Consider the following 23,411-nt stretch of genomic DNA (forward strand, 5'->3'; position numbering starts at 1 on the left):
GCACCTAGCAGCCAAGAAATCACAGGAGTGGGCTCACTGAAGAGAAAATCAAGGTTCCAGCTCCCCAGGGAGAAACTACCCTGCAATATACAGGCCACTTTCTGAATGAAAATCTCCAGAAAGGCCACCACTTAACAAGAGAGGCGTGATGGATAACACCTTTGCCTCTGGAGCGTGACTGCTTGGGTTCAGATTCTGGGTCTGCTCTGTCCTAGCCAGTGAATTTGCACAAATATTTTAACTGCTTTGAGCCATGTAAGTGACACACACCTGTGTGAAAGGATCTTGTGAGGACTAACGGAGATAATATGAGTAAAATTTTTAACACAAGGCCTGGTTTGTAGCAAAGGGCCCAATAGAGGTTAGCTTTTACTATGAAATTCTACTCCACACATGATGTTCACTTAACTTTCAAAAGTGGATGGTTGAAACTTTTAAAAGTTTCTAATGAAACTTTTTAGAAACTGTTTACATTCTCTCAATAAAACAAAAACCAGAAAAGGTAATTCATTGAAGGGATCACCAACGGTATTTTATATAATAGTAATAATGGGGACAATAATTTCTTCCACTCATCCTGCAACGTTTCTTACAAATTTTACAAAATTTCCATTCTAGCAGTTTTGAGGAGACTCCTGTAAAGCATTTTGCTTTATGGTACAAACTATGTAATCCTAAAAGGTGTTTCCCCCTCTTGCGCTGCTATGTCACCCAAATGTTAAAATGTTTTTTTCTAATTTTATACTTTGGCACAACTTCCAATTTTTGTATACTTGCTATAGAATGAATTGTGTTTCCCCAAATTCACATGTTGGAGCCCTAACCCCCAATGTGGTGGTGTTTGGAGGCAGGACCTGTGGGAGGAGATGAGGTTTAGATGAGGTTATGAGGGTGAGGCCCTCGTGATGGGGTTAGTGCCCTTGTATGAAGAGGTACCAGTGCAAACCTCCTCTCTCTCCTACCCCCTCTCTCCTGGAGTGTGCACAAAAAAGAGGTCATGTAAGGACACAGTGACAAGGTGGCCTGATCTTGAATCTATAGTCTCCAGAGCTCTATGAAAATGAATGTCTGTAGTCTAAGCCCCCCAGGCTATGGTACTTTGTCATGGCAACCTGAGCTGCCTAGTGCAGTACCGCATCCCACGGTCACCATTATGGGAAAGTAGGAATTCTCCGAATCTTCAGAGCTATGGGCACCTGTGGCAGTGTGAACCACACCTTAGTATAATGTTTTAAATGCACAAAATACAAACAAAACCAAATTTGTGACAGCATAACACATCTCCGTTACCACATTAAATAAAAGATCTAGTGGCAGATCTGACAACTGCTGTGATTTCAAAGTAGTGAAGAGCATAAATGGTTTTCCAAGATAACTACAACCGGAAGGAATACAAATATATCTGTGATTTTCCTGGTGACAAAGACACAGTTAGGTTCTGCTAATCCTAACTGTGCAGTTGCTTATATTCATGGAAGGAAATGCTAGATTCCAGCTAAAAGTTAGTGTAAACAAAGCTGTACTTGTCCCTCAGGCACTGTAGTGGAGCAGCACGTGCAGAGAGCGGGGTGCGCTACCTTCTATACTGCGAATGTCCTCCCGCCACAGCTCCAGGTGGGTCGTCATCTCACGAGCTTTCTCGAGGAACCTCTTCCAAGACTTGCTGCTGTACCGTTTCCACTGGTCCCACTCAGACAGATACTTCATCTGGGTCTCCTGAATCTCCCTGCATTAAAAAACCAGCATGACTATGACTATGGCACCATTGCCAAGCCTTAGCATCAAATAGAACCCCAGCAGAGAGGCTATGGAAACCCTGGAGACCTCATATGCTGCTGATGGGAATGTAAAATGGTGTGGCCACCAGGGAAATCAGAGAGGCCAATCCTCAAAAAGTTAAACCTAGAGTTAACATATGACCCAATAATTCCACTCCTGGGTAGATAGCCCAAAAGAATGGAAAGCAGAATCTCAAACACAAACTTGTCCCAGAATGTTCATAGCAGCACTAGTCCTAATAGTCAAAAGGTGAAAACAAACCAAATGTCTATCAACAGATGAAGAGATAAACAAAATGAGCTATATCCACACAATGGAATATTATTCAGGCATAAAAAAGAATGAAGTGCTGATGCATGCTACAACATGGGTGAATCCCCAAAACGTTTTATTCTGGACTGGCCTTGTGATCTGCTCAGACCACGGAATGCAGCAGAAGTGACGCTGTGCCAGTGCTAAGCCCAGGCTACAAGAAGAATTGCAGGATTCTGCTCCTCTTGGACATCAGCTGCTCCCGTGCATATGAGTCTGAACTAACCTGCTGGACGATGAGACCATCCCAGACCAGCCTACAGCCAGCTGACCCTGAGCCTAGATGAGCAGGGCCACCTCTCTGACCACAGCTGGCAATAGATCATGAGCCCAACTGCAACTAGAAGAACTGCCCAATGCTGATTTTAGACTTGTGAAATTGTTGTTTTAAACTACTAAGTGTGGGGTGGCTTGTTATACAGCACAGCTAACTGGTGCATTCATATCCATATGTGTTCTCTTTCCATTGGCTAGATGCAGACAACAGCAAAGCTTTGGGAGGGTCGCAGAGCCCTAAGATGGAAAGAACCTGGTTCCTAAATGACTGCAAAGTCACCTATTGACCTGACCCAGGACTTTTATGTGAGCAAGAAATAAACTTCCAATAATTGAGCTTTTACATGTTTGGGTATCTTTGTCAGAGCAGCTTACTAACCCTGGGTAATAAAGTTTTGATTATGTGAGCTCTTCAGAAAATGCATTGCATGCATAAAATGCACCCCCGAAACCTACATCAGGTGCTTTCCAGATGGCTTGAACAAACCTTAGTCTCCGCTTCTCAGAGATGTTCAGGGCATACTTTCGAATGGATTGGCTATCGAGGTTTTCAGTGATTCCTTCCTCCAGCTGGCAGGTATAAGAGTCTGTCGGCTTCAGCAACGTGCCACTTTGCTTGTCTCGAGAAAGGATGTTTGTCCTCTTGCGTGCAATGGACCGGTAGCTTGGCAATTCTTGGAGGAAATTCACAGGTGGGGAAGAAAAGCAACTGGAGTCCAAAGAGAGGCTCTCTGGGTAGGAAAGAAGAAAAACATCATTCACCCCAGTGAGGCAACAACTTTTGGGGGGAACCAACAAACAAAAGTAGTATAGGAGACTTGGACCTTGGAGATCACAACTAAACCTTGCAGACAGCCCCTAGTCTGGGCCACTGACAAAACTATTTGTATCTCAATTACTTTATTTACCAGGATGGTGCTCAGGAGAATGAAATCATCTGCAAATGGGCTCCCTTTCAACAGATGTGTTTGCAAGTATGCTTTAAGTTATATGACATCTGAGTGCTAGCGTTCAGCTGCGGCCACTAGCTGCATGTGTAACCTTAGGGAGCTATCTAAACTCTGTTCTTCGTTTGTCAGATGGGGCTAGTAATGTTTGCCCCAGCTGTGCTCACACAGTGTAGGGTAAAATGATGTGTGGAATAAAACATCGAAAAGCATAAAGTGCTACACACAGTAATAAGTGATAACATTTATGGAACAATTCCTAGGCACCAGGCACTGTGGTGAGAGCTTCACTCGGTGGGATCTGGACTGGCCCTGGGACCTGCTTGGACCCACAGAGTACAGTGGGAATGATGCTATGCCAGTTCCAAGCTTGTGGGTTTCTGCTGCTCTCCGTGCACCCCGGCTGCTGCCAGGTGAACAAGCTGAGCTGACCTGCTAGAGGATGAGACCACGTGGAACATGGATGATGGCCTCGTTGAGACCACCCCAGACCAGCCTCAGCCAGCTGATGCCAGCTAACCATAGACATTGGGAAATTATTATTATCAATAATGAGGGTCTGTTATTATCCCCATTTTACAGATGAGAAAATAAAGTTGACGGGTTCCTCAGCCCCTGCCCAGACCCTCGAAGTCTTGCATGATCTGGCTCCTGCCTGCCTCTCCAGCTCCTCAGGTTCTCTGCCCTGCACACAGTTTTTAGGGTCTTTCCAATACTAAAATGTGTTCCCACCTCCTCAGAGCCTTTGCATGTGCTGTTCTCTCTGCCTGGAACGAACTTGCCCACATCTTTACCCTCTTAGCCCCTACTCAAATGTCACCTCCTCAGTAAATTGTCCCTACCTCACCACACTACTACAGTCGTGTCGTTACACATTTTCCCACACCACGAGTCCTTCCCAGTACCTATCTCATCTGTAAACACATAATTATCTGGGTGACGGTGTGAGCATACATCTGTCTACCTCAGTGACACAGGAGCTACCACAATCCTTGGCTCAGAGCAGGAGTTCAGAAATACCTATTGGGTGGATGGATGAATGGATGAATGGATGGCATTCCTAATCTGCCTGTGTTTAGAGAGTCTGTGAGCAGGGGTGCTGGAAACAGAACCAGGGCTGCCTGGCTCAAAAATCTCTATTTGCGCTACTACATCAGGCCACAGCTGGAGGCCAAGCCTTGCTGTGCCTTGTGCTGTGGGCTAAGGGAAGTCTCTCTGTTGAAAGGGAGGGACAGCACCTTCAAGACGGGTTTTGTGCCTGATCCAATTTTAGTTGTGGGAAGACCACTCTGAGTGGAGACAAATTGGACACAAGGAGAGAAAATAGGAGGCAATTAACTAAGCAATTAACCTTCTAGGCAACAAAGCTTCTATGATTCAATGTTAGATGCTAAATTGCTTGGGTTTGAATCCTGGCTCTGTCAATTATAGCTGTGTGTCTTTGGGAAAGTTATTTAACCTCTCTGAGCTTCAGTTTCCTCAACTCTAATATTTATCCAACAAACACATCTACACATGTCAGATCTGGAGCTAGGCCTACCACAGAGAACAAAGCAAATGCCCTACTCACATGGCACTTACATTCTTAGGTGAGGGCAGGGGAAATCAGACAATAAATAGGCAATAAATATTATGCCAGGAGGTGACAAGTGAAAAAAAAAACCCCAGAGTGGGGTAAGGGGGCAGAGGTGATGGGCAAGGCACACTGTTTTTGATAAGCTGGGGTTAGGTATGTTCTCTCTATTAAGGTGGTATTTAGGCTAAAGCTGAGTGGAGGGAGGGATTGATCTCTGTGGACATTTGGGGAAGAGCACCCGGGAAGAGGAAAACAGCAAGTGCAAAGGCCCTGGGGAAGGGATGTGCATGGCATGTTTGAAGAGGAGCATGGAGGCCTGTGTGGCTGGAGAAAAGTAAATGAACGAAAGTCTGTTTCACTGGTGGCCCCTGATGAGCCACACCAGCCCTTCACTGCCCTCTCCTCTCAAATCGGGATAGATCTGTGACTTACTTTAATAAAAGGACACGACAGAAGTAACACTCTAGCAGTTGAAGACCCAAGCCTTACAAGAGCTTGAAGGTTCCAATTCTGCACTCTTGTGAGGCTAGGGCCGCCAGGTAAGAAGTCAGGCTTCCACATGGAGAGGAAGAGGCCCGGACCTCCAAAGAGGAGAACCACAGTCTCAGGCTTATGACCCCGGCAGGCCATTACTGCAAGTCCCTCGATCTTCAGGTCATCCTTGCCAGGCCCCACCATGGGTGTGAAGAGCCTGTCTGGACACTCCAGCTCCAGCAGACGTGACACGCAGCAGAGCAAACTGTCTCCTCCATGCTCTGCTGATTTCCTGATGCACAGAATCAGCAGAAACAATAAAACAACACGTTTGGAGTGGTTTGTTAAGCAACAATAGTTAGCTGGGCCAGGGAGAATAGAAAAGGGGAGGTTGGAGAGGTGGTGGGGCCAGACCGAGTCAGACATGTGGGCAGTGCTGCCGCTCTTGGGTGTGGCTGATGGGAAGTCAGTGAGGACTCTGGGCAGAAGCATGTCATTATCTGACTATGTTTTAAAGGGTCGCTCTGGAGGATTCAAGGCTAAGAAAAGGACCCACCATGGGGTCCCACTTAGAGCATTAAATGTGATCATATTTTAGGGGGAAACCCCCAAAACAGAATCTATTTATAAAAAATTGTGTATTTATTCTTATATGTTTAAACTTCAGTCATCTTCAAAGCACTCTCCATTTGATGCAATACACCTATCAAGACATTTTTTCCACTGCTCAAAACAGTTTTGGAACTTATCAGTTTTGACACCTTTTATTGCTTCTGCCATTTTGTTTGTTTGTTTGTTTCACTTCTTCCACATCGGCAAAATGTTTCCCCGTTGAGGACTTTTTTCATTCAGGGAAACAAAAAAAAAAAGTTGCCCAGTGTGAGGGGGTGAGATCGGGTGGATAGGGAGGGTGGGGCACAGGGATCATGCCACTTTGGTCAAAAACTGCTAAACACACAGCACAGTGTGGGCAGGAGTGCTCGTAAATCACCCATCATGCAATGGGCAAACACGCTGAAAGAGTGTTCAAAAAAATTCACTGAAGCTGAACGCAGCCTCTCACAACAACGCCAGCTGGAGCACCATTACACATGGGTTCCTAGAACACTCACCTAGTGTGGAGAAGCCTGTACTACAAGGGGCCCCCCCCTCCAGAAGATAATTCCATTTTTGTGGGGTCCCCCCTCACAGACAGAAATGCTCAGTCCATAAATGTACATATAGCTAATAGGACAAGAAGGGGCTCCTGAGCAGGACAGAGGGAGTGCTGGGGAGGAGGGGACCAGCCAAGGCCTCACTCTGAGCTGGAGTCTGAGGGTGCACAGTATTCCCCTCTTCCCCTCTCTGATGGGCTTGTGTAGACACAACGGAACAGCTGTCTGCTGCAGATGACACACAGCCATGCTTCTGGAGCCTGGCCAGTAGCCAAGTGCAAGCCTGCCAGTCTTCCTCAACCTTCCATTGCCCTGCCCCAGCACGCCCTGAGGATATGACACACTTCTCATTAGTAATGGTGGCTCCCTAAAGCAAACCAGGGGAGTGGCGGGCAGGGACCTGGAGGCTAGAGAGTCCAAGTCCAGGCTGGAGGCCGCTCCTCCCTCTGCACAGCAACAAAGAGCTGTTATTAGCCACAAACAAAGGTCTTTAAAATGGAGCAGCACTGACCTATTGAATATTCAAGAGCTGTGGGGTCAGGGAAGGAGCTGGAGCCTGGGCTGGCCTGTCACCCACTAGCCAGGCCACGCCAGGCAAGACAATGACTGTCTCTGAGTCGTATGTTTCTCATCTCTGGAACTGGGGATGCGACACCTTGGACCTCATCAGCATGATCCTGAGGACAGAGTCACTGGCTAGGATTTATCGTGCACTTACATGTAATAGGCCATTCGAGGTACTCAATATGTATCACCACACTTAATACTCTGAACTACCCTTTGAACAGAATCATCCCATTTTGCAGATGAAGAAACTGACGCTCGGAGAGGTTAAATGCCTTTCCCACTCACACAGCTATGAAGTTTTGGATCTAGGACCCTAGCACAGGTTTGTCAGGTGCCAAAGGTGTGGTCTTCACCACGAAACAATTAATTCAATGGGGCATGGATTTGAAAACGTTTCAGAAACGCTAAAATGTCATACCAATTAAAAGTACTGATTTGATTGTTCTTGCATACATTCCACAGGAGAGATACATCCTCTTCACGTTTTATAACAACAGTCCCCGCTGGAAAACTGTATTTTCAAAATGGCCATCATTGAAGAGGAATGACTTTTCCTTTCAGATATTTTGGGAAGTTCTATATCTTCAAATCAAAAAAAAATCACAACCATATGTTTGAACACAGGCGTCATTATTTTTATAACTATGATCCACCTCCTCTCGTTTTCACATAGGACCACACAGTCTTCAAAGCATGACAGCATCTGGTTGCTCATGCCAATCTGCAGAGGCAGGCAGCCAGGTGCCCTGGCTTTGCAGCAGGGAGGCTGAGGCCCAGAGAGACGGCAGTTTGCCCAAGGCTTTGATGTCCAGCAGATACCTGGTTCCTCCACTTTTTACAGAAGCAGGTCACATCGCCTCTCCAAGCCTCAGTTTCTCATCTCCAGAGATGATAAGAATGTTTCGTTATAGCTATTGTCAGGTGTTCTCCTGAGCTGGTCCAGCTGAAAGGGTCATCAGCATGGCCACTGAAGTCCCAGGCTCAGTGTGTGGGCTGTTTGTTGACCATTTGCACAGCGGACAGGAACACAGTTCAAATATTGAGGCACCTCCCTCTAGGGATACCTAGAATCTGTCTGCCATTAGAGCCAGATTTCAGCAATTAGAGTATCATTTAGGTGGGCAGGTGACTGGGTAATTACTGGAGAGGCAGGGACTGGGGCAGGCATGAGTACTTTTCCTGGTGTCCTGTATTCTTCCAGGTTAAGCACAGAGTCTCTCTGAAGCTTAGAGCAGTCTTGCTCGGGGAAGGGCCTCCATCTGAAGAATGAAGGAATGAAGGAATGAATGATTGGGCAGATGCAGGAGCATCTGGAGAACACCTTTAGGTACCAACTTTCTTGGCAGCACCAAATCCTACCAACAGGCACGAAGACTCCCAGGATGTGGGCACTGGCCAACTGTAATCCCAATGGTACCAAAACCACCGCAAGCCTCCCTCAAGTGTTTGCCAAGACCTGAGCCCAACCATATTTGGTGCTGACTTCACTTCTGGGTTTTTCTTCCCACTTGCAGAATCATGGGAACTCCGGATAAGATCGGACCTTCCGGGTCATCCAGTCCTGGCTTCTCACCAGCTACTGTGGGAATTAGCTCAGTTGCATGAAGTCCCTCTCTGCAGGGGACTCTGGGCTAGGCACTGGGACTCTGGGGAGGATGAAGGTTTGCAGACTTGCTTCCTGCCTTGATGAGTTGTCACTAGCTCCTTCAACCAGCATGTATCTGCTAAATGCCCACCCCTTTGCCCACACCCCCGTCATTTTGCCATCCCCCTCCCTAATTGTTTGCTTGTGTGTAGTCTCTGACCCCCTTCCTCCCCCAGGGTTCTGTAACCTCCACAAGGGCAGGGACCCCTCTCTCTTCTTTACCATGAATGAATGAATCATGAATGAATGAATTTGGTGCTGGGGATACCGGCAACATAGGATCACCCACCAGACAGACCACAGTATGGGCTTAGCACATGAGCACGAGCAGGGGCACCAAAAAATGAGAAAAAGATTTAAGGAATTTAAGCATTTAACATTATTCTTTTCTACATGGATGATACATTTTTTCACAATTAAATTTTTTTTTATTTTTTAATATATCTATTGATTATGCTATTACAGTTGTCCCATTTCCCTCCCCACTCCACTCCATCCTGCCCACCCCCCTCCCTCCCACATTCCCCCCCTATAGTTCATGTCCATGGGTCATACTTATAAGTTCTTTGGCTTCTACATTTCCTACACTATTTTTACCCTCCCCCTGTCTATTTTCCACCTATCATCTATGCTACTTATTCTCTATACCTTCCCCCCTCCCCCTCCCACTCCCTTAATGACAACCCTCATGTTCTAGTTGTTTGCCTAGTTTGCTCTCGTTTTTGTTTTATGTGTGGCCGTTAATAACTGCTGTCATTTTTACTGTTCCTATTTTTGATCTTCTTTTTCTTAGGTAACTCCGTTTAACATTTCATATGATAAGGGCTTGGTGATGATGAACTTCTTTAACTTGACCTTATCTGAGAAGCACTTTATCTTCCCTTCCATTCTAAGTGATAGCTTTGCTGGATACAGTAATCTTGGATGTAGGTCCTTGCGTTTAATCTTGGGTAATGTAATTATGATGTGCCTTGGCGTGTTCCTCCTTGGGTCCAGCTTCTTTGGGACTCTCTGAGCTTCCTGGACTTCCTGGAAGTCTGTTTCCTTTGCCAGACTGGGGAAGTTCTCCTTCATTATTTGTTCAAATAAGTTTTCAATTTTTTGTTCTTCCTCTTCTCCTTCTGGCACCCCTATAATTCGGATGTTGGAACGGTTCAAGGCGTCCTGGAGGTTCCTAAGCCTCTCCTCATTTTTCCAAGTTCTTGTTTCTTCATTCTTTTCTGGTTGGATGTTTGTTTCTTCCTTCTGGTCCATACCATTGATTTGAGTCCCAGTTTCCTTCTCATCACTATTGGTTCCCTGTACATTTTCCTTTGTTTCTCTTAGCATAGGCTTCATTTTTTCATCTGTTTTTCGAATAGATTCAACCAAGTCTGTGAGCATATTGATAACCAGTGCTTTGAACTGTGCATCCGATAGGTTGGCTATCTCTTCCTCGCTTAGTTGTATTTTTTCTGGAGCTTTGAAGTGTTCTGTCATTTGAGCCTTTTTTTTTTTTTTTTTTTTTTTTTTGTCTTGGCGTGTCTGTTACTTTAAGGGGCGGAGCCTTAGGTGTTCACCGGGGCGGGGTTGCGCTGGTCACTACGCTGTGATGCTGTATGTGGGGGAGGGGCCAAGTGGGAGCAATGGCGCCCGCCTCACTCTCCTCAGGATTTCAATCTTTCACTCAGCTACCCACAATCAAACTGGGCCACTCTGGTGCTGGTTCCCGAGTAAGAGGGCCCGTGCACACTCTAGGCCCCTATGGGTCTCTCCAACAACCTCTCCTGTGAGGCTGGGAGTCTCTCCTGCTGCTGCCCCAACCCCCACGGGAGTTTTCAATCAGAGGTTTGAGGCTTTATTTCCCCTGTGCTGGAGCCCTGGGTTGCGCGGTACGCTTTACTCCCCGCCATTCGTCCGGTTTATCTGTGGGCGAATGTGGTGCCGCAGGGTGCTACCCGCTGCTCCGCCTGCCCCGTTCTCCGCCACTCTGAGTCCAGCCCTCTGGGTTTATCTGTGCAAATGTGGGGCCGCAGGGTCTGCTAGTGCTCGGACTGCCTGCGCCATTTGTCCCACACTCTGCCAGTCTCAGTCCCGCCACAGCCACGCGAGTCCTCTCCACCCCGGTGCCCGTCTCCGCCCCTCCTACCAATCTGGATGAATGTTTATTTTCTATTTCCTTGGTGTTGGTCCCCCTTGCTGTTCGATTCTCCGTCAGTTCCGGTTGTGCGAGGAGGCGCAGTGTGTCTACCTACTCCGCCATCTTGGTTCTCCCGCCACAATTAAAATTTTTAAAGGAGGGTAAAATGTTGGCAAAAAATGAGATGTCGACTGTATATTACATTCTTCCTATTTCAGGTACTTTACACAAACCATATTGTGCTATTATTGCTCAAGAAATAATCAATAGCACGTGCATATCCAGTTTCACATTACTACTAAGGGAATGCGGACATCAATTTCAGAACTTTTTGGTCGTCTTTTTACTCATATTCTATGGCTTGACATGGTTTTTATTTTGGATGCTAACCAGAGGTGAGGTACCTGAGTGATCTGTGTGCAGAGCGACCAAAGGGCCTTTACCAGGGGTTCACAGTGCAGGAGATCTAGTTGGAGTCGCCGACATCTCCACCAAGAGCTCACAAACCTCTGCAGCCAGACTTATCACTGCCCTTCCCCTGGAAAGGCCACCCACCCATCCATCCATTCATACTCGAAAGCAACTGCTGTGTGCCAAGCACTGTCCTGGGATTGGCACACAGCCCTGAATATGACTCACAAGTTCCCCGGTCTTTTATGGGACTTGTATTCTAGCTAGAGGAGGCAGACAGTAAACAAGCAAGAACAATATATTTCAGGTAGTTATAAGTATCTGGGGAAAAATAAGGCCGGAGTGAGTTTGAGCAAAGCTTGAAGGGAGAGAAAGAACCACCTAGCTAGCTGGGAGAAGAACAGGTGCAAAGGCCCTGAGACCGAAACATGCCCAGCCAGCTTAAGGAACAGGAAGGGGGCCACTGTGGCTGGAGACGAGTTGGCAGGGAGGGGAGTATTGGGACAGGAGGTCAAGGCCACCAGGGCCTATGGGCCAAGGTGAGGTCATGGCTTTTACTGGGGTAAGTGGAAACCTTGAGGGGTTTTAAGCAGAGGAATGACATGATCTAATTCAGATTTAACAGGATCTCTCTGGCCAACCCTGTGGCTATTTCAGTCCCTGAGTCGCTTGGTTCGGTATAGCTATATCCCAAGCCAGGGCATCGTGTGTCAGGCTGCACTGTCCTTCTGCAAGCGTTCAGTATGTGCACTGTCCAGTGTGGTAACTACTAGCCACATGTGGCTACTGAGCAATTGAAGTGTGACTGGTGAGACTGAGAAAAGGAATTTTAATTTTATCAGGCTTTATTAAATTTGTATCTCCACGGCCACATGTGTGTTAAACAATGTAGAGAGGCCTCATTCACAAGAGCCCAGCGCCTAGTCTGAGAGAGGAGGAGCCAGGAGCTGTGGGAGCCTTCTCTATCTGACAGACTTCAGAACTTCAGGGCTGGGAGGACCTGCATGAGTCATGGCACCTGGCACCTGGCACCTGGGTGGGGCCTGGGGCCTGGCTTCATCCAAGGCTATATTATACAGATGAGCAAACGGCCTACAGCAGCAGTGACTAACTGGGTAATCAGAGCCGTGCCCAGGACCCAGGTCTCCTGGTTTTCAAGCCAGTGGAATATCCAGTGGGCCGTCAGTGGAGCAGTTACTGCGATTCTGTCTGAGGAGATAATATCACAGGAGGGTTGAGAGCATAGCCTCCAAAGCCCACTGCCTGGATTCAAATCCTACTTCCACTTGCTACCTGTGTGACCTGGCAAGCTTAACCATTCTGTGCCTCAGTTTCCCCACATGTTAGATAGGGAGAGTAGTTCCCACCTCGCACAGCCATCCTGATGGTTAAACAGTTATGCTATATTAAGTGCTTAGAAAACAGGTCATCACATTGAAGTTAAGAACAATCTAACAATAGCCAGGGCAGGGGTGGGGGGGGGCGGGGACAGTGGGAAGAGGGGATTACAGGAACTACTATAAAGGACACATGGACAAAACCAAGGGGGAGGGTGGAGGTGGGGGAGGGAGGTGGGTTCAGCTGGGGTGGGGTGGAGGGATGGGGAGAAAAGGCATACAACTGTAATTGAATAACAATAAAAATTAAAAAAAAAAAAAACAGGTCATCAAATCTTTTTTGTAAAGGGCCAGATAGTAAATACTACTTACCACACAGTCTTTGTCCCAACTACTCCATTCTGACGTTGTAGCCAGAAAGCAACCATAATCCATAAATAAATGGGCATGACTGTGTTCTAATAAAACTTTATTTAAAAATATAGGTGGTGGCCTGGATTTGGCCTGTGAGTTGTACTTTGCAGACCTGTGGCTTACAGCAGTGCCTGGAACGCTGTGCTATACACGTGTAGTTACTGTCCGATGAGCTTAGTTATTGTGAGCCCTGAGAAAGCAGACACCTACTGAGAAGGACTTCTGGTGGCCAACTGGGCTCAAATTAAAAAAAAAAAAAAGGCTAGCAGCCATTTCTACACAGGGACTTCTCACGCAAACTGCACTTCAGGGACAAGCCTGCACTAAACTGCCTGCATCTGCACTGACCTTGCCTGCACTGTGTTTCTGCCCTCTGAGCCAGCCCTTATAAAAGGGTCCTGGAATTCTATTTCAATCAATAAGACTGACGCTTTCCCATCCAATAGGAGGTATGCAGCTTCAACCTACCAGAGAGGCTCTATTCTAACCCATTAGGATAGTGCCTTTTGGATCAAACTACCATGATTTGAAGTCCTTGTTTGCAAGAGGACAGACCAATCAGGGACCAGGAGTAGGGACTTCTGTCCATATAAGCCAGCTTCCCTCTGGTTCTGACAGTGCACTTTAACCTTCCCCTGAAGACCGAAGTGTGTGTTTCCCTGGATGAGCTAAAACACTGAAGATGTCTCACTGGAGGAGAGCAGAGTAGAGCGGAGCAGACCAGTACAGGCCAGGGCAGACCAAAGCACAGTGGGGCCGACCAGTGCAATACAAAGCAGACCAGCAAGGAGTGGAGCAGAACAGAGCTGTCTAGCGGGAGAGAGGCCTGGTCCCAGGGCCACCTGGTCCTAGGACTGCCTCACAGCCATTGTTTACACAGCCAAGCTGTGCTATGTCACAGTTAAGCTGTTTTGCACTGAAAAAAAGTTTCCTTCTTCACCGCATCCCAAATTGGAGATTCCTGTTGGTGCTGAATTGGTGCCAATGATCATCGGTTGACATTATTTACTGATGAACTTAATGTGCATGAAGATTTATATTTGCATTGGGGAATCTTCTTGCTATGGGCCAAGCTACTCCTTATGTGGAGTGTTCATCTTCCCTGACCAGGACCTCTCTACAAGAGATTCCAAAGTTCTTGGAAGTGACATTCATGGCAACTGGTATTTACCATGTGCCATGGTTATGCCAAACTCTTTACACACTTACCTCCTGTGGCTCTCACAATGACTCCAAGTACCACCCTGATTTTGCAAAATGGAAAGTTCGGAGAAGACACGAACTTTGCTCAGGCTGAGCTAAGGTCTGAACACTGAGGGCAAAGACTTACTTGGACCCCCCTGGCGATTAGCATGGGGCCTGACACATGACAGGTGCTCAAATGAACATTTGTCAAATGAATACATGGACACACTGTCTCGGGATTCACAACATAATGTCCTTCTGTTTCAGGAGCTTGTCCAGTAACTGCTCAGAGCCTCAGTTTCCACAGGGGTAAAATGGGCAAATAATACCTACTTCATAGAGTTGCTGTAAGGACTTCAAGGAAGTGACACATTTGAAACTGAAATCAAACAGCTGACGCAGGCCTCCCAGATCCCTGGAACTGTTTCCTGCTTGTTGACCTCATTCCATCTCCTCCTCTAACCCCCAACTGGGAGCCTCTTCAAATACCCAAAGGTCATTCCCGCTTCCAGCCCTTTGCTCCTCCTGGACCTCCCTCTGAACACTCTTTCCACCTGCCCTTCATAGTCACCTGCACTGACTCCTTTACATCCTCAGAAGACCCCTCCTCAGGGAGGCCTTCCCAACCACCCACTTAGGCAGTTCCCCCCTTCTCCCTCTCTATCCTATCACCTGTTTATTTCCTTTACAGCAGTTCTGGTTAGCTGTAACTGCCCTATTTTTGTCTTTTCCTGTTCAGTTAGTGTCTCCCTGGCTTGACTAGAAGCTTCGAGAAAGTGTGTCCCTGACCTGCCTCTTTCACCACCAGATCCCACACCTGGCGCGTGGCTAAGGCTCAGGGACAGTTCCCCTCCTCCTCTTCCTGGTGGGTGGAGGGGAAGCCCCACAGAAAGTCTGGGTGGGCCCCACACACAAACAATGCTCCTTTTAATAGCAACCAGACTGCCATAAAGGTTACAATACTAAAAAGTCATTTCCCCCTTTTATCCCTCTAAATTCTTCACTTCCTAAAAGAAACAAAAATAATAAAAGCCACCCAGGGCCTCTGGGCCTAATCTGGCTTCGGTTGCTGGGCAGAATTCGGACTCTTCCAGGAAGAGCAGAAAAAAAGAAGCCAGAAGGCTGGCTCACCAGCCTGACAATGGGCCTGTGCAATCTCCACTGTTCCAGACCTGCAGATGATCCCTCCCTCCCGGGACCCTTTAAGGGTGATGAATGACCCGGATGAAAGGGCTTAGCAGATAAGGGGGAAAAAAAAATAAACACTGCAGGTTGAATGGTTACTTCAAGTTTAATACCTCTGTTAGACTAAAACAATCCAAAGAATAGTTGTTTAACTATGTAAATATCTAATAGCATATTTCCAGAAAATATAGGCACACAGCACATGCCGTCATCAAATCTTATAACATTAGGGCTAGAGAAGCGCCAATTATAATAATACTAACAGCTATCATTCAAGTGCGCAGCACCTGCCTGGTGTGGTGCTAGATTCTCGACATTGCTACCTCCTTGTATCCTCTTAGTGACCCTGGTTGCGGTGTGATTATCTCAACTTGACAGATAAGAAAACTGAGGCTGAGAGGTAACAGGTTTTGCTCAAGGTCACACAGCTGAAAACTGGCCAAGTTAGGATTCACATTTAGGCCAGGCGGCTCCATAAAAACTACCACCAGAGGTTCTCTTCCTTTATCTTTAAAAAACAAAACCAAACCAAAAAAGTTCCAACTCCCCTCACAGGAGGAGTCTACGTGGCTGTTCAGTTTTATCTCTTCACCCTCCTAGGTATCCCCTGCTTCAAAGGCCCAGACCAAGTCTCACTCTCTAGCAAGCGGGGTTCATCCAAATACAGTCACATCAGGGCCCTCCAGGTCCCCTCCTAAGAGTGGTGCCCCTTGAGGAGGAGAGAGGAGAGGTCAGTGGCTCTAGCCATCACAGTTTTTAATTCTGCCCTGCCACCACATCACGGTGGTCAGATCGTCTTGGGTGAGTCACTTCGGTTCCCCCACTGAGCAATGACATGATGGTCATGGTCACTCCCCACAGAAGGGTCAGGAGTCTCTGAGTCTGGCCCTTCCTCAAAAAGTGAATTACCATATCATCAAGCAATTCTACTCCTGGGCACATGCCCCAAATAACTGAAAATAGATGTTAAAACAAAAACCTTGTACATAAATGTTCCCATCAGCATTTTGCCTAAGAGCCAAAGGTGGAAACAATCCAAATGTGCATCAGTGGATGAAGGGGCAAACCAGGACAGACCCGCACAACGGGGCAGTATTCAGCCACAAAAAGGAGTGCAGCACGGAAACATGCTCCCACGTGGAAGACCCTCAAAAACGTTTTTATTTTACATGGAAAAAAACATCCATGAAAGGTCACACATTGTATGATTCCATTTATGTGAAATGCCCAGAACAGGTAAATCCATAGGGACAGGAAGCGGACTGGTGGTAGCCAGGGGCTGGGGAGGGGAAACAGGGAGTGACTGTTTACAGGGCACAGGGTTTCCTTTGGGGGCGATGAAAATATTTTGAGACCAGATAGAGCTGATGGCTGCACAACACTGAGTGTACTAAACGCTGCCGAGTTGTACACTTTCAAACGGTTGATTCTGTCATGTGCGTTGTACCTCAATTAGAAAAATAGTCACTGCATGCATGCTAGTTGAAGATGACGTGGTATGAAGTACTTAGTGACCCGAATATCAAAAACATTTAGCAAAGGGAAAAGCCAAGAAGAGTTATTCTATTCCACAAAAAAAGAACATACCAGGCACCTTGGGGCTGAGGGGCCCAGGGGTGGGCAGAATATCTCCTGGGGGCTACTTGAGATACAGTGGGGGTTTTGCCTTTTGGAGGAGGTGACACTGAGGTTGAGATCAGAAGTGTGAGGAGCTGGCACAGGAAGAGCAGCGTGAAGGGTGTGTCAGGCAGAGGGAACAGCGACTGCAAAGACATGAGAAAGGAAATGGAGAGGGGGTCTCGCAGGTGGCTGGGGCCTGGAGGAGAAGCGACGCAGCAGCCATGAATGGTCAGGTGACAATCCTCTCCAGGGGCACCGGGTCAAGGTGGTCTTCCACCTTCTACTCCTATCAGAACCTCCACATTACAGATGGGGAAACAGGAGGCTCAGAAAAGGAAGTAACTTGCTCAAGGCCACAAGGCTAAGTCAGTGTCTGAACCCCATCCCTACCCTTAAAAACGAAACAACTCAAGAGACTTGAGAATACAGTTCAATGGATACTTTCACAGGGCAAGGCCAGAGTCTCTGTGGGCACAGAGAAGGGGCACATAGTCCAGCCTGAGGGAAGAGAGGTAATCAAGGAAGGCTTCTAGGGGGAAGTGACACCAGATTGAAAGAAAACAAGAGCAATATGCCTTACAAAGAAGTAAGGTAATAGCCCCAGGAGAGGGAACAGAAGGAGTTTCTCAGGCCCAAGAAGCAACATGCAGACCATCAGGCAGAGGTAGAGGGGAGGGGTGGCATATAGAAGCTAAGACAGGGGCAAGGCCACAAAGAGCATCTCTCAACTAATATTTACCTGAAGGCTTGCTATGCACCAAACACTGTGCTAAGCATGGGGACCCAAGGGTGAGCCCAACAGGCCCAGCCCCTGCCTCCGGGAGCTTATCATCTAGTAGGGGAGGCGGAGGCATTAACTAATAACAACAGTTAACACTCCATGGTCCCATGGCGGCCTGTCTGCAGGATGGTCCCCACTGATCCATCCTCTATGCCCAGTATCCTGACATTCATACCTTCATTTGGGCTCCTTCCACAATGAACGGGGTTGATCCATGTGACCAACACAATATTGCAGAAATACCACAGTGCGATGTTCGACACCAGATCTAAAGGACATCACAGGTTTCGCTTTGCTCCCTCTTAGATCACCTGCTCTGGGGGAAGCCAGCCACCATGTCAGGATGACACTCAGCAGCCCCCTGGGAGGTCCATGTGGAAAGGAACTGAGGCCTCCTGCCAACAGCCAGTGTCAATTCGCCATCCGTGTGAGCAAGTCATCTTGGAAGGGATCTCCCAGCCACAGGCAAGCCTTCAGACGACTGCATCCCTGGCTGACTCCATGGTTGCCACCTCATGAGAGACCGTGAGCCAGAACCACCTAGACAGGGCATTCCCAAAGTCCTGACCATCAGAAATCGTAAGATAATGAGCATTACTGTTCTGAGCCATTAAGTTTGGGGGTAATTTGTAACACAGCATAAATAACTAATATAAACAGTAAATTCGAATCACCTCTCTTAACCCTTATAATAACCCCCTGAAGTAGGTACTATCACCATCTCTACTTAATATAGAAGGAAACTGAGGCACCGAGCAGTCCAGTGCCTTGCCGAAAGGCAAATCCAGTAAATGGGAAAACGAGGACTTGCACCCGGGAAGCGGAGTCTAGACTTGCAACCACTATGGTATAGCTGCCTCCCTTCCCTTCGTTTATTCATCACTATTTGGTATCTACTATGTAGCAGACATGGTTCTAGGTCCTAAAGGAATAAGACAAAGCCCCTGTTTTTCATGGTACTCATATTCTAGGAGACACAGCTACAATCAAATCAAACTGTATGACTTCAGATGGTGATAGGTGCTTTGAAGGAATAAGCAAGGTGATGGGTCAGGGAAAGCGAGACGGGGGTACTTCTTCAGACAAGACGACTCCAGAGGTCCACCTCTCTGAAGTGACATTTGAACAGAGATCTGACAGGAGGAGGAGGAGGCTACCATACAAAGAGCAAAGAGAAACACAGTCCAGGCAAAGAGAATAGCAGCTGCAAAGGCCCGGAGGCAGAAACAACCTTGATATGTTGAAGGAATGGCAAGACAGCTGGTGTAGCTAGAGCAGGATGGGTTAAGGGTGACGAGGGCCTGGAAAGAAGGTGGGGGTCAGATCCCCAGGCCTTGTAGGCCCCCATGGAAAAGTCTGGAGTTTATTCTTAGAGCAGTGGGAAGCCACGGGAAAGTTTTCATTACAAAGGGGAGTGGTATAATCTGTTTTAGCATTTAGAGGAGGCACATGGCCTGTTCTGTAAACCAAACCCCTTTGTCTCCTGCCCACTTGCAGCTCTACTCCCATGGTGCCCACATAACAGCTAACCGTTTACAAAGTTCTGCACATGTCTTTGCTGAGCCTTCCACGCATGCTGATGGGTACAAGGTCAAAAACATCATCTGTCCAAGTAGTGGGGGAGACTTTAGAAGACCAGTTATAATACTTATAAAAAGATGCTTAGAGTCCTCTTAAACACCCAGTAAACATCCAAAAAAGATGCATCTCATGCCCTTTGTATACGAAGCCATGATTGGCAGCTTAAATGTGATGGACTGAGCTAAAATAAGAGGAAGACAAAAAACACTAACAAAAAAAAAATCCTTGAATGACCACTGTTGAAAGGCTAAAACTGAGCTGCTGCCAGCAGTAGTAATAATGAGCTAGAAAAGAATCATCATCAAACCCAGCCCGAGTTCTGATTCCTGAGCAGGGTCGCAGGGTTTGGGTCCCTTCTGGATTTCTTCTCTTCTTCTTCCAGACGTTGAGAACGATCCAATCACAAGGGCCCAATGCCCAAATCTACACTCATGTTTTACTGTAAATCCTTGTAACAAAACCACGGTTCTCAAAATGAATTAGAGAAAACACTGAGATAAACTTCACAATATGGTCTTGTGTTTTGTTAAAAACAAAGACAAGATAAAAATGCTACAAGGAAGCTTGCTTTGGGTACTGGCAATGTTTCTGTCTTGATTGGGTAGTGGTTGTACATAATTTTGTAAAAATTTACAAAGAAGGACACAACTTTCACCCAAGAAAAAAGAAAAATCAAGAGAGAGAGGATAATGCTCGCTTGGTTACCATGTATCCTGCTTTCTCTCTACCAGGCACTGCGCTAGGCACTTCACACGTTTTTCTCTCGAGCATCCCCCCAACATCCCATTCTCATTTTAGTACTTAAGAATATGAGGCTCAGGAAGGCATGCCACTTACCGTAGATCACACAGCAATAAACAGTTGAGGGAGAATTCGGTTCCAAGCCTATCTACATAACTGTAAACCGTGAAATGTTTGGGGTCTGGCACCTCCTACCAGAATGTCAGAACTGGCGGGGATCTCAAAGTCTTTTCGTTTAACAGAGAAGGCTAGAGACTAGCCCGGGATCTCTCCGCCAGCAACTGGAAGGAAAAGCCACCACGGCCCGGACTCCTATTCTAGTGCTCCTTTGGTAGGGCACGCGCCCGTTTAGCCGGGTGAGGATGGGTTAGAGGAGGGACAGCGGGAGTAAGAAAGACCGCTTTTTCCAGACTGGTAGGTGGGGAGGCCGGGCCCTCGGCACGTTCCGGGCACCGCGCGCCCGCCCTGTGCCCTCCGCCCGCTACGAGCACCGTCCCGCCGCCCTACCTGGATGGATGAAGGGCTGCCTGCTGGGCCTGCCCGGCGGGAGCGCACTGGCGCTGGATTCGCTCATGGCTGCGCGTAGAGCACCGGAGAGGCCGCGGGAGAGCCGCTCCGGCCGCCGCCGGCCCTGCGCTCCCGGAGCCGGGATTCCAGGTTCCGGCGCGGACGTCACAGAGGCTCGGGGGTGGGGGCGCGGGGACGGCTCTCCCCGCGCCGGCCGCGCGCGGAGCGCTCCAGGGGCAGGGCGCGCGGCCGGGAGGTGTCGGCGGGCGGGGGTGTGATGCAAGCCCCGCCGCGACCCGGCTCGGGGATGGGTTCGGGGCTGAGATCCCGGGCAGCTCCGTCCACCGGCCTGACGAGCGGCGGCCTGATAAGGGGCGAACTCCCAATGAGCTCGCTCAAATTTTGAAAAAGTATACTAAAAATAACCAAACGACAAACACGTGTTTCAAATAAGTTACCATTTGGGTACAGAACAGGGGAAAAAGAATAAACATGTTTGTAAATGCGTAAGATATCTCTCGAGTGCGGAGCTGGATGACTCGGTGAGAAAGGTGCCAGAGAATTTTCCCTCCGCGCTGTGTGTCTGTCAAACTTTACCCCCCATCTATGTTTCATCTCCGCCTGTACTCATCTAACCGTGCGCAGTGTAAGACCTGGAATTAAAAGTAAATGCCGAATAAATAAATGTGATTGTATACACATTTGTACTAGTATTACATAATACTAGTATTTGCCAAGTTAAATGAATAGTGGGGAAGTGTCCTGTGCAGAAGAAGTCCAAATAATGTACGTGGATATTTCAAGCAGGTGGCGCATAACGCCCCATTCTGTAAGTGAGTTACACGCGGCGACTTCCTCCCAAAGAGAACAGTATGGAACGGGAGGGCGGGGCACACAGGTAAGTAACTTTACCTGGATAACAGGCTACGGGCACTCTCAAGCAGGCAATCAAGGTCAACATCAACAGTTGTAAGTCATGCTGACGGTATGCACCCTGGATGTGAGCTCATGAAAATGACACTACCTGTGGAGGGGGGTCTTTCTCCTCCAAACCCATAACCTCAGTTTGATCACAAGAAAAACATCAGACAAACCCCAATCAAGGGACATTCTACAAAATACCTGATCAGCTCCGCGAAGCTGTCAAAGCCATCAAAAAAAGGAAAAAATCTGAGAACCATCACAGCCCAGGAGAGCCTATAGAGACATGACCACATACTATGTAAGTGTAATGAGGTAGCCAGGGTGGGAATGTGGAACAGGAAAAAATAACTAAGCAAACCCAATTAAAGTGTGGACTTCAAATAATAACAATGTGTCAATATTGGTTCATCTATTGGGAGAAATTTACCATACTGATGTAAGATAGTAATAATCAGAGAAACTGAGTCTGAGATGTATGGTCTCTGTACTATTCTGAAAATTTCTCTGTAACTCTAAAACTATTCCAAAATAGAAATTTTATTATGTTTTAAAAATAATTGCCTGGCTGAAAAATAAAGACTATTTTATTGTATTAAGGGTAGGGTCACTGGGTTTCCAATTGGGACCTATTTCCCAGTTGTTTCCTGAGTGAGCTGGACCACATGCCTCAGCCTCTCCGAGCCTCTGTTTTCTCATCCGTAAAATGGGCATATGCTACCAGATGCTGAGCTGTAGTGAGAATAATCACCCGAAGGGCCTGAGCAGAGCATCTGGGGCGGGGGGGCGGGGGGAGTGAGGAAACCCTAACCTGGACACCAACATCACACTTACATAAGACAAAAATCCAAAGATATAAATGTAAATAGTAAAACCATGAAAGTACTAAAATAATAATAATAATAAGGGTTTTTTTTAAGTACCTGAGAGGGAAAGTCCTTACTAAATTTGACCCAAACCCAGAAGCCAAAAAGCATGATAAATTCAACTACATAAAAACTTTAAATTTTGTAACACAAACAATGACCTTTGTACAAGTATATTCCCTGCAATGTTGTTCATAATAGCAAAAGAGTGGAAGCAGTCTAAATCTCCACAGAAAGAAGGCTGGTTAAATCAAGCCTGACACATACGTTCAGCTATTATATAGCTCTATATGTAGACATATAGAAAGTTCTATGTACAGAAGTATATAAGTTAAAAAAGCCAGGTGCAGAAGTGTAGTAGGTAAACTACCATTGGGGTAAAGAAAAAACAAGATGTATGTGTTTGTAAATGCACAGTGTATCTCAGGACAATGGTGGGGGTTATTTACTGATTATCTTTTTGTTGTACTGTAGAGATATTACCTATACATGTTTGAATTTTTTTAAACATTACCTTTAAAGTATGTAGCCCAAAGGAGTGTCATAAATGATACTTATTTCTTTAAAAAAAAACTCACCCCAGGATATGTTTATTGATTTTAGAGAAAGAGGAAGGCCGCATGTGGAACCCGCACCTTAGGGAAGTGCCCTGACCAGGAATTGAACCCATAACCTTTTGGTGTACCGACAACCCTCCAACCAACTAACTGAGCCACCCAAAGAGGGTCAATGATGGCTATTTCTATTGTAAAACAATGCCTTCGTTTTCCCTTCCTCACCAGAGGCCACCAGCCAACCGCATAGCCCAGCCCACAGCTGTGGAAGGGGATGGGTGCAACCCATTTTCTTTACAAATGGAAGGTACAATGGGGTGGAGATGGCGGTGACTGGACGTGACCCTGGAGAGAAGGCTCAGAACTCCTGGCGTTCCTCTGCTCCTGCTGATGTCACCTGGCACCTGGCCCTGGCTGGGGTCTGCCTTCTGGCCAGGTAAGGCCTCAGGTTCTCTGCGG

General features: G+C 47.2%; 1 protein-coding gene across 2 annotated transcripts in view; it reads right to left on the reverse strand.

Annotated features, from left to right (window-relative positions):
• TMC7 (transmembrane channel like 7) overlaps nt 1–20,885 on the reverse strand; it is a 52,849-nt gene extending 31,964 nt beyond the window's left edge. Inside the window, exons 1-4 of one of the 2 annotated variants that reach the window (XM_053929594.2) lie at nt 20,612–20,652; nt 7,504–8,344; nt 2,855–3,098; nt 1,578–1,726 (exon numbers count right to left, since the gene is read on the reverse strand). In XM_053929594.2, coding sequence (XP_053785569.1) covers nt 1,578–1,726; nt 2,855–3,098; nt 7,504–7,558 — 448 coding nt within the window. In that variant the 5' untranslated portion in view covers nt 7,559–8,344; nt 20,612–20,652. Of the gene's footprint in view, nt 1–1,577; nt 1,727–2,854; nt 3,099–7,503; nt 8,345–20,611 lie in introns of both variants that reach the window. The other variant, XM_024571495.4, reaches the window with a different exon arrangement.
• Nucleotides 20,886–23,411: the final 2,526 nt, after the last annotated feature.

This window comes from Desmodus rotundus, chromosome 1, assembly GCF_022682495.2.
Source record: "Desmodus rotundus isolate HL8 chromosome 1, HLdesRot8A.1, whole genome shotgun sequence".
In the NCBI taxonomy this organism is placed as follows: Eukaryota; Metazoa; Chordata; class Mammalia; order Chiroptera; family Phyllostomidae; genus Desmodus; species Desmodus rotundus.